Below are 16412 nucleotides of genomic sequence, written 5' to 3'. Positions count from 1 at the left end.
CTGCTGCAGAAAGATTTAGTGGAGTGATGTCGTCACACTTTTAATCCAGCTTCGTTGTCTTGGCAACCAGTCCAGCTCACGTACATGTTAGTGAAATTAGTGCACGTGAATCCCTCCCTTTGAAACCGTTGGTCCCGAATGGTGACCTCTCAGTGAACTCAGTGAAGGTTCTAGACTGGTCTCTCCAATGTCCTGATTTAAACCAAACTAGAACCTGAAGAACCAAGTCTGACCCAGAAAGACAAGAAGTTTAGTGAAACTGAACCAGTCCAGAGGAGTCAAAGATCAACCAGAAGCTTCTGGACGGAAACCAGAAGAACCCAACTGAGGTGGAAATGACTAAAGGACATTATTTCTGTATGAACTTTTATGATCCAGCAGATTTTGTCATATTTGCTAAAGACCTTTAATAAATCTATGAAAGAACCAAAATACAGGATTGTCTAGGAGCCCTAACCCTCCATGGCCTTTATCAGTGGATATAAACTTCTGGTTCTACTGTAGCTGTTAAAGGTTCTAAATGTCAAACTGGTTGTTACTAAACCACTGAAAAGTGTTCAAGAATCTCTTGTGATCTTTTTAAGTGCATTTTATGGTCAAGAAGTCATGAAGGTCAACCCAAGAATCCATTGAAGAGACAGAATCATGTTGAACGAAGCCCAGGATGCCTCTGGTTTGCTTTTCACTCTGACAGTCTAATCGCTGCAGTCTGAAGTCCAACCTGATTACAGGACTTATGTAACAGAGCTGAAGTCAGTCCTGAGACAGGAACTGTTGATAAAGATGGTTCACAACTCTGTTTGTTATTTCTTCCTGTTAGGCTCAGATCCTGTTGACCCTCTGAGGGTTTTTCTATCTATCAGCTGCTTTATCACATTGTGTCTGAGATTCCAGTCCAGGACAAAAACCAACAAGTTAGATTAGACAGTAACTGACACTCAGAGACTTGCCTCATTCTCCTCACAGTGAAAAGCACAATAAAGTTCTTGTAAGCAACAGAGGGTCTCAGGTTTCATGCTGCTGCTCTTTGCCACAGAGACCTGGGTTCCATCCTTCATGTTCCACTGTCAGATGTTTATCTTCTTCCACTGGAACCAGGAGCATCTAGTCCTGTTGGTTTTCAGGTCACACAATGGAGTTGCACAATACAACCTTTATATTATTATCAGATTAAATAATGCTGAACTGATAAAGAACACAGCTGGAGAACATCACCCAGCTGGAGGTCCTGGATCTGGTCTTCTGCTTCAGCTTCCTCCCTCAGTCCACACATTCAGAGGTTAATTAGTGATTCTTAACTGGCTGCAGGTGTGAATGTTTCTGTGTTGCCTCTGTGATAAACTGACTCTGATCAGCTGCTCTTCAGCCTCCAGGAATGCTGGACAAGAAAACATCACAAAGAAATGGAAACTATCAAGTCAGTAAACCTTCTGTTCAAACGTATTTACAGGAAATTAGACACCATCAGCCGCTATTAATGTGGCATGTAACCCACTCTGGAGGTTCTCTAGAGGTTTTAAGGAGGTTCTCTGGAGGTTCTCCAGACCTCTGAGGGAGTTCTGTGGTGTGATTGACTAACCCGATACCGAAGATAAAACAGATGAAACTCAACAGGACAAATGTTTTGCTCTGCATAGGTTCATTTATACTCCAGTCTATGAGTTTATTTCTTTCTTGATTTGGTCTTGTGCATTTAGCAAAATACTTTGCTTTTTTTTTTTTTTTTTTGCAAATGCTACAGGCACAAACAGACGTACAGTACATCTCCATCCTGGAACATCTCCAGGAGGCTACGCAGAAAAACTGAATACATGTCAATGCAGTAAATCACAATTCAGAATGTAAAATAATATTAATGAGAAATAAAAAACATTGCTACAATGATGCAACTTAATAAAATATTAGTCAAGTACTGATGGTAACTGTGGTTATATTTCTACTCCAGCATGCAACAAATACGTTCAGAAAACGCTCCTGAAACTCACTCGTTCTTTAGGAACAGTAAGTTTGTCTAAATTTCCTTCCAGCGGATATTTTGAAACTCAGAGAAAAGCTGAGAGGAAGTTTTTACTGTGGCAGAATCCCAGCGTACCTGTACAGGTGTTCTGGAACATGCTGCTGTTCTTTAGCTTAATGCTAGTGGAAGTGAGCGGTCGTCTCTACTGTGAAGGATCTTGGCACCCTGAAGTGTTGTTTGTCCTTCTGTTCTTCTACCTGCTCAGGAGCGCCTCACCTGGACGCCTCCGGTCCCGTTCCGACACCAATTAATCTGGAAAACAGAGTTAGATTCATGAATAACTGTCAGATAAACTGAGTTTAACTCAGCGGGACGAAGAGACAAAAATAAAATGATTCTTGTAAAATCTCCAAGGTCAGACATTCACTACTTTCCCTCAGTTAGGATTTCCCCTTTCTTATTTTATTTGTATTTTTTTTGCTCGGATCCTGAACCTCTATAGCAGCTTTCTGTTGTCCTCCTGATAGACAGATAGATAGATAGACAGATAGACAGACAGACAGACAGATAGATAGATAAATAGATAGACTATAGATAGATAGATAGACTATAGATATAGGTTATAGATAGATAAATAGATATAGATAGATAATACATAGACTATAGATAGACTATAGATAGATTATAGATAGATAAATAGACTATAGATAGATTATAGATAAATAGAGTAGATAGATAGATAGATAGATAGATAGATAGATAGATAGATAGATAGATAGATAGATAGATAGATAGATAGATAGACTACAGATAGACAGACAGACAGACGGATAGATAGATAGACAGACAGACAGAGAGACAGACAGATAGATATCTCCATCTAGGATCATCACCACCACCTCTCCTCTTCTCTGATCATCTTCATCTAGCTAACTCTAGATCAGTCAATTCCTTCAGTCTGATTCTCCTCCCTGGTCCACTTTTTAATGGGTTCAGATCTTTATAAATGATGATAACTGTTATTGTTTGGTTGATTGCTGAATATTTTCTCTGAGTTCTGCTCCTTTGTTCTCCATTCCTTCCTGTTCTACGGGTTTTTAGCTTAGTGGTGGTTTTATAAAACGGTTTGTCTTTATTCTCAGCTGCCTGATTTTAGGATATTTCCTTCCTTGTTTTGTTGTCATGAAACTGAGTCTCCGTGTTCTTTCACAGTTTAATCATTCTGATTAATACTGCATTTCTCCACAATCAAGCTAATCTTCTAACTTTCTGTTAGACTCTGATGGTTCTCAGCTGTGGACCAACTGTTACAGATAATCTGGATTATTTCTGATAATTTCTACCTCAGCTGAGCTGAAGTTTCTGACTTCTTGCTGGTTTTGAAAACCAGAAAACCTTGAAGCTGTTGAAGGAGAGCTAGCTCCACCTGACATTTAGCTCCTCTGGATGCTCACAGGAGGAAACTCGTTCTCGTCATCCAGACAAACAGGTCCAGCAGCAAACTCGTGTTCTGGAATGACTTCTCCTTTCTTAGCGCCGCCATCTTCAGAGTAGCCTGTGAAAGAAGACAGCATTCTTCAGCCTTGTTGTTGCTCCACACAAACATTCAGAGATGTTCCTCCTCAGATCCTACAGAACATCTCATCAGCATTAACCAGAGAAGCTTCAGGCTTAAAGCCGTGGATTAAGGACTAACAGGACAGCCCAGGAGCCTGAACTCTCAGCTTTTAGATTTTTTGGATTTTCTTCTGTGACACCAATAAAGCAAAGCCAGTCACATTCCCTTAAATTCACGGATTTAATTGTGAGGGTCTGAAGGAGCTGGAGGTCTAAAGATCTAAAGATTTAATATCTGTTAGAGTATAAGATCAGCTACTGTCAGATTTTTCTTCATGCTGCCGCATCTGTCTTTGGTTTATTAGACAAGAATGTGTGTCACAGACGCTGGAATCCTCCTCAGATCCTCAGAAATCTGAATCCCAGGTAGTTAAAGTCTTTATGTGGATGTAGATGTTGTAGGTTGGGTCAGGTTTAGGGTTTTACTGGGACTAACTGGTGAGTGTTAAGGTCAGGTTTAGGGTTTTACTGGGACTAACTGGTGAGTGTTAAGGTCAGGTTTAGGGTTTTACTGGGACTAATCAGTGAGGATTAAGGTCAGGTTTAGGGTTTTACTGGGACTAACCATGAGGATTAAGGTCAGGTTTAGGGTTTTACTGGAACTAACCAGTGAGGATTAAGGTCAGGTTTAGGGTTTTACTGGGACTAACCGGTCAGGGTTGGGTCAGGTTTAGGGTTTTACTGGGACTAACCGGTCAGGGTTGCAGTAACCGGAGCAGACGGAGGTAAAGCAGCAGTTTCAGCGTAGGATGGACAGGACTGAGCTGGGACCTCCAACCCTTCAGGTTCTCCTTCGCTCTGCTCATCCTCAGCTCCAAACAGCCTGAGGAAGATCAGACAGAAAGAAGAGAAAAAGAAAGGCTGGAACTCAACTTTACACTGAACTGGTTCAGAGTTATTCAAAGCTGCTAAACTCTTCTGGGAATAACTGTGTCCAGTGAAGTTCTGAGTTTTACAGCATTCCTTTAACCTCTAGTGAGGAAGAAATGCAGGTTTTAGATCTTCACAGCATCTAAAGATGGACACCAGCAGAACTAATGAGGAGGCAGATTCAGTCTTTGTCCTTTACCTGTAGGTTCGTAATTAGAGGAACAATCTCCTCCCAGATTCTCAATAAACCGGATCTTAAACACCCATTGGTCCTTTATGGAATCAACCTCACCTGTGTTTGAAGGCCAGCGTGCACTCGCCACCCTGAAGAGGATCAACGTTGTAGATGAACAGCTGGCCTTCAGCTGTAGCCACCAGCAGCCGGGGAAGCTTCTGGATCCTGAAACATCAAATGATCCAGTTTAAATTACAGCTGCTTTAACACAATCACAGACATCCTCTTTACTCGGCTTCTACTGCGACTTATATAAGTCCTCAACTACATTAAAAACATTCACTGAAGTTTAACCTCCATCAACAGCAAACAGCGACAGAAGAAAGAGTCAGAGATGGACCACATAGATGGACCAGATGGATGGACCAGATGGATGGACCACATCGATGGACCACATGGATGGACCAGATGGATGGACCACGTAGATGGACCACATCGATGGACGAGATGGATGGACCACATGGATGGAGAACATGGATGGACCACATAGATGGACCACATGGATGGACCAGATGGATGGACCACATAGATGGACCACATGGATGGACCAGATGGATGGACCACATAGATGGACCACATGGATGGAAAACATGGATGGACCACATAGATGGACCACATAGATGGAAAACATGGATGGACCACATAGATGGAGAACATGGATGGACCACATAGATAGAGAACATGGATGGACCACATAGATGGAGAACATGGATGGAGAACATGGATGGACCACATCAATGGAGAACATGGATGGAGAACATGGATGGACCACATCAATGGAGAACATGGATGGACCAGATGGATGGAGAACATGGATGGACCACATAGATGGAGAACATGGATGGACCACATAGATAGAGAACATGGGTGGACCAAATGGATGGAGAATATGGATGGACCAGATGGATGGACCACATAGATGGACCACATAGATGGAGAACATGGATGGACCAGGTGGATGGAGAACATGGATGGACCACGTGGATGGAGAACATGGATGGACCACATGGATGGAGAACATGGATGGAGAACATGATTGGAGCACATGGATGGAGAACATAGATGGAGCACATGAATGGACCACATGGATGGAGAACATGGAGCTCTACTTTTTGATCTTCTGTATTTCTGTGATCAGCTGATGTTTGCTCTGAGGAGGAATCTGCTGAAGTTCACTGGTAGTTGTAGATAAAATAAAGCTTGGAGAGAACACTTGAACTCTAGAGGAATTAATCCAAAGAAACAGCTGATTTCTCAGAGTGGATTCAGAAGGAGGGAACCATTAGAGAACGTTGAACAGATCTTCCTCCACTGAGCCGATGCTGTTGTTTTGTTTATCGTGACCTTCATCATGGTGGATCTACTCTCAGATGGGTGAAAGTTTCTGATAAATGAAGCTGAGGACCTGCTGAAGCAACATCTCCTGATGTTTCTAGACGTGTTGGAAGAACAGAGCTTCAGGCCTTCAGAGTTTCAGTCCTTCAGAGCTTCAAACCTTCAGAGCTTCAGGCCTTCAGAGCTTCAGGCCTTCAGACCTTCAGGCCTTCAGACCTTCAGGCCTTCAGAGTTTCAGTCCTTCAGAGCTTCAAACCTTCAGAGCTTCAGACCTTCGGAGCTTCAGTCCTTCAGACCTTCAGAGCTTCCGAGCTTCAGTCCTTCAGAGCTTTAGTCCTTCAGAGCTTCAGACATTCAAACCTTCAGAGCTTCAGTCCTTCAGAGCTTCGGAGCTTCAGACCTTCAGAGCTTCCGAGCTTCAGTCCTTCAAAGCTTCAGAACTTCAGTCCTGTGGATGTTTGTTGTGTTTGCTGCTGGTTTGATGGTTAACGTTGTTGGTTTGTGCTGATCCATGAGGAAAGATGACGAGCTGCAGGTTTCCATCAGATCACAGTCATGAAACAGGACAGGTAGAGGATCTCCTCTCTGGTCTACTCTTCAAACCTGAATGTTCTTCACATCTTCTACACTCTGCTGCTCACAGCTGAAGTGCCATTCTGAGAATGATGGAGTCCTCCATCTTTCTGATCAATAGATTGATTGATCAATCAGTAAACTATCTGAGGTGATCTTTCCTCAGACTGAACTGGATGAAATGATATTTAGTCCATCTGAGAACATCAGAGCTGCACATTGTCAGACCTGATCCAATTAAAAGAGGACAAGAAGAGAGAAATGGATCCAGAAGAAGCTTCTTAGCTTCAGAAACATGGAGAAGAACTGAGAAGAACTCACACAGCCAGAGTGCAGACGTTCCTCTGAGCAGCTGACAGCAGGTGAACGGTGGCAAAGGCCCGGTCCTGACTCATCATCCCAGACACCTGGGCAGGTAGATAGGTGGAAGCTGCTGAGAACATCTTCCCCATGTACGCTGTCCAGGAGGCAGCTTCATCCTCAGCACTGGAAGCAGAAGATCTGACGTCAGCCACAGGTGAGAAAAACTGTGTGTGTGTGTGTGTGTGTGTGTGTGTGTGTGTGTGTGTGTGTGTGTGTATACACCTTGGTCCCAGTGGTTCCAGTTTAAAGATGTGGACGGTCTCTGTGTTGCTGGAGGAGACCAGATAGAGACCATCGGGGCTGAAGCAGAGAGAGCTGATGCTGACGTACCTGCAGACCAACGAGGAACATTTAAACCTGAGGAACCATTGACCGTTTAAACAGAAAATACATTTAAACCTGAGGAACCATCGACCGTTTAAACTGAAAAAACATTTAAACCCGAGGAAACATCGACCATTTAAACTGAAAACTAACTCGTTGGTCAGTGCTGCAGGATCGGGTGTTAGGAAATAATAAATCAGACATCAGGATGGAATCGAGTCTTTCTGCTTTTCACTGATGAATCCTCATTTTCTCACACACCTTCTACTGGATAAATACTGAACTATATATTACATCTATACACACCTTCTATAATATTAATATTATTATATTATTCTAATTTACTTTCTGTAAATTGTAGATTTGCTCATTTCTTACGTCTGACTGTTGCTGCCTGATCCTGTCCTTCTCCGTAAAATGACAAACAATGAATTCTAATCTTTTCTATTGTAAATGTAGGATTCTGCATCCAGAACTGGAGATATTTAGTGAAATAATTCCTTCCATACAGCGTTTCCTGGACCTCTGGCTGCCAGATGACCCTACAGCAGAATAATTTAAGGTGTTCTTTAGTGTTGGTGAGTTCAAACGTCAGATCTGTTATTTTACTTTGTTTCCCTGAACTGCTGCTTCTTAGAAACATCTGTGAAGCTAGAAGCTGTCTTTATGCTTCGCTGTGTTTTTCAGCTTCAGTTCCAGCTGAGTCCATTAATAACCAGGAGGTTGTTGGTTGTGATGTTTCACCAGAAGAATCGGAGAATTTCAAGTCAGAACTGTGATTCTTGTGTCTAAACCAGCCAACTAATGAAGTCTGGAGGTTTCACCAGCAGAAGGCTCTTCAAACATTTCCACCAATCAAAGCTTTTATTCTATATTTTATCAAATCAGCTAAATCTATAATTTGCTCCTCGTCTCACATCTCCAGCTCTAACTCTGGATGGTATTTCAGATGTTAAAGATGAGGAACAACTCTGACCTCTTCATGCCTCGGCGGAATTCAAACAGACGTAGTCCTTCAGGAACAGAGAAGACTCGGATGACGGTGCCCTGCAGACAAACATCTGTTAACATGGTTCAGCTCCAGACAGAAAATCTTCAGGTCATGATGGCTTCAAAGGAGGAAACCTCACAAGAAATCATATCAGAGTTTATCCTCTGGAGACCCTGAACAGTCCAGGCTTTTAAAATCACTTTTAAGGGATGAAAGTTCTGGTCAGTAAAGGTCCAGAGGTCACCGAAGAGCATTTATGAACATCCACAGCAGGACCCTCGGTTCTTCAGCAGGTTGGTGAGGAACCCTAACGTTCCTTCAGCAGGTCAGTGGGAGAACCCTAACGTTCCTTCAGCAGGTTGGTGAGGAACCCTAACGTTCCTTCAGCAGGTTGGTAAGAGAACCCTAACGTTCCTTCAGCAGGTCGGTAGGAGAACCCTAAACTTTCTTACCCTCTCTGAGGCGCTGGCGAGTCTGGTGGCTGAAGCGTTGAAGGTGAGGGCTGCTAGAGGACTATCATGAGCAGGAATCACAGTGACAGTGTTCTGAAACAACACAACAGTAGAACCGTGGTTAGAGCATTTAACTGGTCTGGAGGAGAGTCTGAATCTGAACATCTAAAGAACTAGTTAGGAACCAAAGGGAACCAAATGTGTGTAACCCTGTGACTGTATTTCCTTCTCATGCTTTTTTCTGTGAAACGTCTTGATTCTGGTGGATGAATCAGAGAATGTTCTTGTTGATGTGAGGCTGAAGTCAGATGATGGATTTGGAGGTAAAAAGAAACCTGAGCAAAGTTAGAACATTTCATCAGCCGAAGGAACAGCAGGAGCTCACCTCTGGACAAACTGTTCTTCATCATCACAGCTGCTCAGTCACATCTGTACACATCAGGTTCTACAACCTGTGTTCTCCAGCAGTTCTCCAGATGTTCTACTGTATATTTTAGGGCATCAGTCGCTTCCACGCTGCACATTAAAACCTCTTTACTACAGCTGACAGAGACCAGCCAACATCTGGACCGTCCTGCAGATGTGCACATATGAACAGGATGATCTGGTAAAAGGGATGAACTGGACCGACATCCAGGAACTATTTATCTGGCAGAACTTTTGGTCAGAACCATTTCTGCTCCCATCCTGAAGCATTTAAACCGGGAGGTTCTGACCAACCAGAACAAGTTCTCACTGGTTCTGTAGCAGTTCAGACATTTGGATTATGGTCACTGGAATGAACTGACCTGTTTTATATGCAGGTAAAGAGTGTCTATCAGGTAAAGAGTGACTTTCAGGTAAAGAGTGTTATCAGGTAAAGAGTGTTATCAGGTAAAGAGTGTCTATCAGGTAAAGAGTGTCTTTCAGGTAAAGAGTGACTTTCAGGTAAAGAGTGTTATCAGATAAAGAGTGTCTATCAGGTAAAGAGTGACTTTCAGGTAAAGAGTGTTATCAGATAAAGAGTGTCTATCAGGTAAAGAGTGTCTTTCAGGTAAAGAGTGACTTTCAGGTAAAGAGTGTTATCAGATAAAGAGTGTCTATCAGGTAAAGAGTGACTTTCAGGTAAAGAGTGTTATCAGATAAAGAGTGTCTATCAGGTAAAGAGTGTCTTTCAGGTAAAGAGTGTTATCAGGTAAAGAGTGTCTATCAGGTAAAGAATGACTTTCAGGTAAAGAGTGTCTATCAGGTAAAGAGTGACTTTCAGGTAAAGAGTGTCTATCAGGTAAAGAGTGTCTTTCAGATAAAGAGTGTCTTTCAGGTAAAGAGTGTTATCAGGTAAAGAGTGTCATCAGGTAAAGAGTGTCTATCAGGTAAAGAGTGACTTTCGGGTAAAGAGTGTTATCAGGTAAAGAGTGTCTTTCAGGTAGAGTGACTATCAGGTAAAGAGTGTCTTTCAGGTAAAGTGTCTATCAGGTAAAGAGTGACTTTCAGGTAAAGAGTGACTTTCAGGTAAAGAGTGTTATCAGGTAAAGAGTGTCTATCAGGTAAAGAGTGTCTTTCAGGTAAAGAGTGTCTATCAGGTAAAGAGTGTCTTTCAGGTAAAGAGTGACTTTCAGGTAAAGAGTGACTTTCAGGTAAAGAGTGACTTTCAGGTAAAGAGTGTTATCAGGTAAAGAGTGTTTATCAGGTAAAGAGTGTCTTTCAGGTAAAGAGTGACTTTCAGGTAAAGAGTGTTATCAGGTAAAGAGTGTCTATCAGGTAAAGAGTGTTATCAGGTAAAGAGTGTCTATCAGGTAAAGAGTGTCTATCAGGTAAAGAGTGTCTATCAGGTAAAGAGTGTCTATCAGGTAAAGAGTGTTATCAGGTAAAGTTTGGTTTAACTCCAGCCGTGGATGCAGCTGATCAGATCTAAGAAGCTAAAGGCTACAGGACCAGAGGGTTACAGTAGAAAGCTGCTCTCATCTTCTTCTACATGATGAAAGTGTCTGGTTAAAAATAAAAAGTCCCTTTCTGGCCAACAGTGAAACAGGATAAAAACTGACCCCAACGTGAGACCATTTCTTCTCTAACACAGGACATGAACCAGTAAAAAGAAAAGGAAGACAGAAGAAACTGCGACAAACTCTTAAATCCACCGACAGACTTTCTGTGACTCCAGCAGATGTTTCTGAGGAGACATGAGCAGGACTCAGACTGCTGCATGGATCATTAATATTCAGAAACAGCAGCTTTAGTTAATAAGATGAAGACAGATGAGGTGGAACTAGATCAGACCAGAGCAGAGGAAGGCTGGAGGACATTCAGGATACGTAAATACAGTGTCTGAATACCTGCAGACAGGTGATGGGTAATGTTGAAATAAATGTTCTTGTCCCAACCTACCAGGTTCTGCAGGAACACTGAGTCAAACACAACTAAAATGTTTACTACAATCGGCTGATCCACCTGAAGCCCTTCAGACAGGTGAGATATCTGCGGCATTTCCTACCAGACTGATGGTGTCGTACACGACCACCTCCCCGGTGCTGAAGCTGCCCGGATATGCCAGGTAGGAGTTGGAATGAGTGATGGAAAGAGCACAGAGACCTGCAGAGGAACAGTTCAGGTAGAACAAAAAGAACTTCAGCTTCAGTTCTTCTGTCTGGTCTGTTCTCATCTGGTTCACACATTAAACTGTGTCTCTAACCCAAAATATACTCAGAATTAACAGGAAAGGAGCTTAAAAGACGTCCTGGATTACTGTCTTTGAGGAAAAACACAAGAAGTTTCACCACATCTATCACTGAAACTGAATCAAATAAAACAACATGTTTTCTGGGATATCAGCTTCATGTAGTTCTAAATATATCAGCGCCTTTAAACAGGTTATAGCTGATCATATAACAAGACAGATGGAAACCAATGAATGGACACAGGAAGTAGAAGCAGGGTGATGGTTACCCTTCATTTATCACATCATGTCGAAGTGTTTGTCCCACACTGACCTGAAGGCTTCATAATGAACGCATTTATCATCTGAACACTGGTTTTCTGTAGGAACGAATGAGGGGGAAACAGAAAGGTCGGCCAGTAGAGTTTAATAAAGAGGTTTATTCTGTCAGACCTGAGGGGTTGGACGGAGTGTTGAGCAGAGTCTTCAGCAGCTTCATGTCTTTGATGTTGTGGATGTAGATGGACTCTTCAAGGCACACCACTAGTCTCTGCAGGTCATTAATAAGAGGAAAACATCTCAGCTCCTCAACAATCCATTCATGAAAACACTGCAGATTCACCTGCTGCTCTCAGAAACAAGCTTTAAGAGAAACATCTGTCCACCTCTGCTCTACCAGAGCTCCTCAGTCTTCTGTTCACCTCCAGGACAGAAGACTGAGACTCTTCAACCTTCACAGTCAGACTTTCTAACCAAAATTCATGATTGTTTTGTGACAAAGATTCAATGATTCCATCACAGAAGATTCAGAGTTAAAGGAGTCACTGGATTGAAAATTCTTGGTCTGTTTAAACTTTAGTTCATGACTCTATGTGTCCATCAGAAGACATCCAATTCCAGTTTTACCAGCTTCAAACATTAAAGTCAGCTGTAGATGGTGATGGAGCTAACTTTAGCTTCATTAGATAGCTAACGGATGGACTTTCATTTCCATGAGCTGCAGCTTTCATCACATGGTGGCATCAAGTTTAGGAGACGCACAAGAAAGATGGTTTGTTGTGGACTAAGAGGCTCATTGTGAAGACATTCTACTGACTTCACAAACTGTATATAGAAGGTGGACGTAGTGAATGTGTTTCTGGTTTGTGGACTTCTGTTTTAAAGCCTTGGGTTTTGGCATTTGGTTCTTCTGGAACTGGATAGAAATTGATCTGAGCTGTGAAGGACAGTAGTCTAGGGTCAACTAATTCAATCTGCCAGGAAGATATCAGCACCTGATTGCTTATTTTATGGAGTGAATATCATACTGTGTTCTTCAGAAAGTCTAGAGAAGCCTTTGACCTGTCGGTTAAGCTTGACAGCCAGGATGTTCTCGGGGTAGCTGTAGTTGCAGATCTCCGTGCCCTTCTTGAAGTGGTAGATGTTCATGCGCTCTGGCATGGCACTGCTCACCACGACAACCAGACTGCTGGAGAACAGACGCTCCACGATGTAGACATCTGGAGTCTCTGCTGGGAACAATGTGGAGCAGAGAAGCCTCCGGTGAAGGCACTGTTTTAATACCGACTTCTCTAAATGCAGAAATGAAACTACCACAAACCCTCCCTCAGAACCATCCCAGTGGTTCTCACTAGTATGATAATGATCTATTAATAATAATCACTAATAAACCCTAACATCAGAGCTAGCATGTTCAATCTGGTTGATGAGGAGCAGGTCCAGGCTGTGATTCTTTGATATAAATCTGTTCTACTGCTCAAGAAGAACTTCACTCAGTCTAATCACATGTTGTTACTCATCTCTACCAGAGGACAACAGCCCCAGATTTCTTCTCAGCTCTGGAGAAGCTCCATACTAACCACTCTCATGGATGCAGTCCAGTTTCTCCACCATGGTCAGAGAAAACAGCTTATAGCCGGTTCTGGTTCCCAAAGCCAGAGACCTGCAGCAACACACAAACACACAGTTACACAACAAATGGAAACGTCATTAGAACCTCTTCATAGGTAGACCTTCTCAGCAGGGTTCATCCTGGAGAAAACATCTGAAGAGACAGGAAGGTACGTCAAAGTGCATCCAGTTCAGTTGGCCTTTCTATAGGGAGCCATAATCGTCGTCGTCGTCGTCATCGTCGGCGGCGGCGGTGGCATCCTTCCGTCTTCAAAAGACGATGGAGTAGTTCCAATAAGTATCGGTTTATCTGCACTTGCGTGAGTGGCTGTAGAGACCCACTCGTGAGTGGCAGTACCGGTGGCACATGGCACAGACAAAGGATGTTGCTTCCTGATTTCTCTGGCGTTCCTTTCGCCTGGAACGTTTTGAGGCGATGGCTTCATTTCTCAGGAGTTCCCCCTCGCAAACCCCACACTTCACAATTGATCGCCAAGACGCACGGTCCTCGGCTAGGCTTTCCCAGTTGGCGACAACGATGCTACACTGCTTCAGGTCTCTCTTGCAGACGTCTTTGTAGCGTAGGCGAGGGCGGCCAGTTGGTCGTGCGCCCTCAGCCAGCTCACCATACAAGAGGTCCTTTGGGATGCGTCCAGGGTCCATCCTTCGCACGTGGCCAAGCCAGCGTAGGCGTCTTTCTCGCAGGATGGCCACCAAGCTCAACATCCCAGTGCGCTGCAGCACCTCCACATCTGGTACTCTGTCCTGCCAGCGGATGTGAAGAAGGCAGCGCAGACATCTCAGGTGGAAGCTATTGAGTCTCTTCTCCTGCCTTGTGTAGAGGGTCCAAGCCTCACTGCCATAGAGGAGAGTGCTAAGTACACAGGCTTGGTACACGCACAGCTTTGTCTTCTTCGTGAGGCTGGAGTTGTTCCAGACCCTGAGGTGTAACTTGAACATGACTGCCGCGGCTTTGGCGATCCTGCTACTGACTTCTGCTTCCAGGGAAAGCGAGCTGGAAATCGTAGACCCAAGGTATGTGAAGTTGTCCACAGCCTCCAGCACATGCCCATTAATGGTGATCACGGGGGGTTGGTCCGTGCCCTGCACCATAACTTTTGTCTTCTTTAGACTGATGGTCAGTCCGAACTGACTCGCCGTGGGAGAGGCGATCTACAAGCTGCTGCAGGCCCTCCTCCGTGTGGGATACCAGGGCAGCGTCATCCGCAAAGAGAAGCTCACGGATGAGCACCAGGAACACCTTGGTCTTGGCGCGGAGACGAGCGAGGTTGAACAGCTTGCTATCCGCCCTGGTGTGGATAAATACTCCTTCACTGCAGTCCTTGAAGGCGTACTGGAGGAGCTCCTCCAGGGAGCCATAATAATAATAATAATAATAATAATGACAATAATAATATTAACAACAACAATTCTACTACTACTACTACTACTACTAATAATAATAATAATAATAATAATAATAATAATAATAATAATAATAACACTAAAAATAATACTAACTCTACTACTACTGATAATAATATTAATAACAGTACTAATAATAATCAGAGGGACAATGTGGTGAAGAAGTGTTGGTCACTTGGTCTTTCCTGGAGGTTTCAGACATTCTGCATGGTCGTCCTCTCAGTAATCATCTTCTTGTGGCAGCAGGAATCTGAAACCTGCATCAGCTGAGGAGGACCAGGAGATGAAGCTCAGAGTTCCAGACTGTGGCAGAGAGCTGAAGCTGCCAGGAGGGGTCAGTGTTTCTCTACATACTTCTATGATGCTCTGGATCTGGAGGAGCCTCTCAGGTGGAACTTACTCAGATTTTAAATGAAGAATGGAGTCCTGATGAGGTGTTAACCTCATAACGTACGATCCAGTCATGTTTTCCTGTCAAACTATAACTTTACTGCTCAAATAAATGAGACAAAAACATGAGTTTGTTCCTGAAATTAGAACACAGCTGAGAGTAATCTGCTGTAAATAATGAGTCCTTCATCTTCATGTTCTGTTTAAATACACGAGGAGGACTTTTATGATTAATTATTACTGATGAAGCTGTTTATTCTCAGTAAACATGTTTGACTCGTTCAGAAACTCCAATCTGATGCAGAGGAAGTGACTGAACGAGATTTTTGATAATTTAACAAGAAAAAACGTGAAGAAATGTCGTGTTCCCCAGGTTCTCCTGAGCAGGTTCTGTGGTGTGTCGGGGTTCATGGTCCTGCTGAGGTGGAACCTGGTATCAAGGACTGCTGATGGGGGCTCATTGTCTTGCAGGGTTTAGGTAGTGGTTCATGTCAAACATCTACATCAGGACTCAAGGTTCCCAGCAGAACGTTGGAGAACAAGATGATGGATGTTCTTCAGCTGTCAGTGGTCAGAATGCTGTGGCTGATGGGTGTAAATAAATACTATTTAACTGTATTATTTACTCATTAATGAGTACTTTTAGTATTATTTGTAGTATTAAATACTGTCTGTCTGTGTTCATGAATTCATCTCCTCCCTCCAGGAGGAACCAGCTGATCATCTCAACATCTCCTACTTACGTGGAGTCTTGGTTGAAGGAGGCGCAGCCGAACCGGAGCTCGGTTCCGTCGGCTCCAGACCCTCCAGCCTCGGTGCTCTCCATCCTGGATCCCGGCGGCCTCCTTCCCGCCCTCCGCCCTGGACTGGAGGCCTGGGATCGGCAGCACCTCGTCGCTCGATGTCGGCGGAAGACGAATCCACAGCGGAGAAAAGCTCCGAACCGTCCGGACCGGAACCTGCGGCCTCCCTGGAGATGAGCTCGGATTCGGCGTGAGTTCGGGTCCTTCAGGGTTCGGAGATCCAGATCCGGAGAAGAAGAGGAAAAGAAGCAAAACAAGAACAGCTGACGGCCTACGTCACAGCTCCGCCTCCTGCGATTGGCTGTCAGTCGACACGTTGCGGCTGCTTGCATTCTCATTGGTCAGGAGAAAAATAGTGTGTTTCTATTGGCTGACTGGGATTTGTTTGTGTCCAATCCGTGACGTAAGAAGCCAGCAGTGATTTCTGCACTAAATGTTCCAACTGGAAACCGGTTCAAGAGAAATTAAAAAAATAAGAGTTCTGGGTTAAAGAAGCGGAACCAGAACCAGAACCAGAACTTTAAGAACCAGAACCAGACCTTTAAAAACCAGAAC

The 16412-nt window shown here is 43.6% G+C and overlaps 1 protein-coding gene across 4 annotated transcripts; it reads right to left on the bottom strand.

Annotated features, from left to right (window-relative positions):
- Positions 1 to 24: 24 nt before the first annotated feature.
- wipi1 (WD repeat domain, phosphoinositide interacting 1) lies at positions 25 to 16204 on the bottom strand. 4 transcript variants are annotated; one of them, XR_008599841.1, is made up of 14 exons: positions 15798 to 16204; positions 13209 to 13291; positions 12691 to 12860; positions 11803 to 11899; positions 11188 to 11285; positions 8718 to 8810; positions 8251 to 8321; positions 7173 to 7280; positions 6909 to 7073; positions 4737 to 4844; positions 4267 to 4397; positions 3412 to 3512; positions 2093 to 2269; positions 25 to 1378 (listed from the first exon to the last, which is right to left on the bottom strand). XR_008599841.1 is itself a non-coding variant. In XM_055005426.1 (13 exons), the coding sequence occupies exons 1-12, from the start codon at positions 16193 to 16195 to the stop codon at positions 3391 to 3393; spliced, it is 1644 nt and encodes a 547-aa protein (XP_054861401.1). In that variant the 5' UTR covers positions 16196 to 16204; the 3' UTR covers positions 1639 to 2269; positions 3384 to 3390. The 4 variants fall into 4 exon arrangements, 3 of the variants coding, with proteins under 3 accessions (XP_054861401.1, XP_054861399.1, XP_054861400.1); XM_055005426.1 differs by lacking the exon at positions 25 to 1378 and having other exon boundaries at positions 1639 to 2269; positions 3384 to 3512; XM_055005424.1 differs by lacking the exon at positions 25 to 1378 and having other exon boundaries at positions 1639 to 2269.
- Positions 16205 to 16412: the final 208 nt, after the last annotated feature.

The sequence above is a fragment of the Amphiprion ocellaris genome, chromosome 19 (assembly GCF_022539595.1).
Source record: "Amphiprion ocellaris isolate individual 3 ecotype Okinawa chromosome 19, ASM2253959v1, whole genome shotgun sequence".
NCBI lineage: Eukaryota > Metazoa > Chordata > Actinopteri > Pomacentridae > Amphiprion > Amphiprion ocellaris.
Note: the sequence above shows the minus strand (reverse complement) of the source record. Positions and strands in the feature narration are given on the sequence as shown.

Excerpts from the sequence above, each read along its gene's own strand:
- wipi1 (XM_055005424.1), bottom strand. The coding sequence starts at position 16,195 with ATGAGAATGCAAGCAGCCGCAACGTGTCGACTGACAGCCAATCGCAGG. Across the intron at positions 11,286-11,802 it reads CACTCCGTCCAACCCCTCAG|GTCTCTGTGCTCTTTCCATC; the intron begins GTCTGACAGAAT and ends GTTCCTCTGCAG. Across the intron at positions 7,074-7,172 it reads CTGGAACCACTGGGACCAAG|TGCTGAGGATGAAGCTGCCT; the intron begins GTGTATACACAC and ends TTCTGCTTCCAG.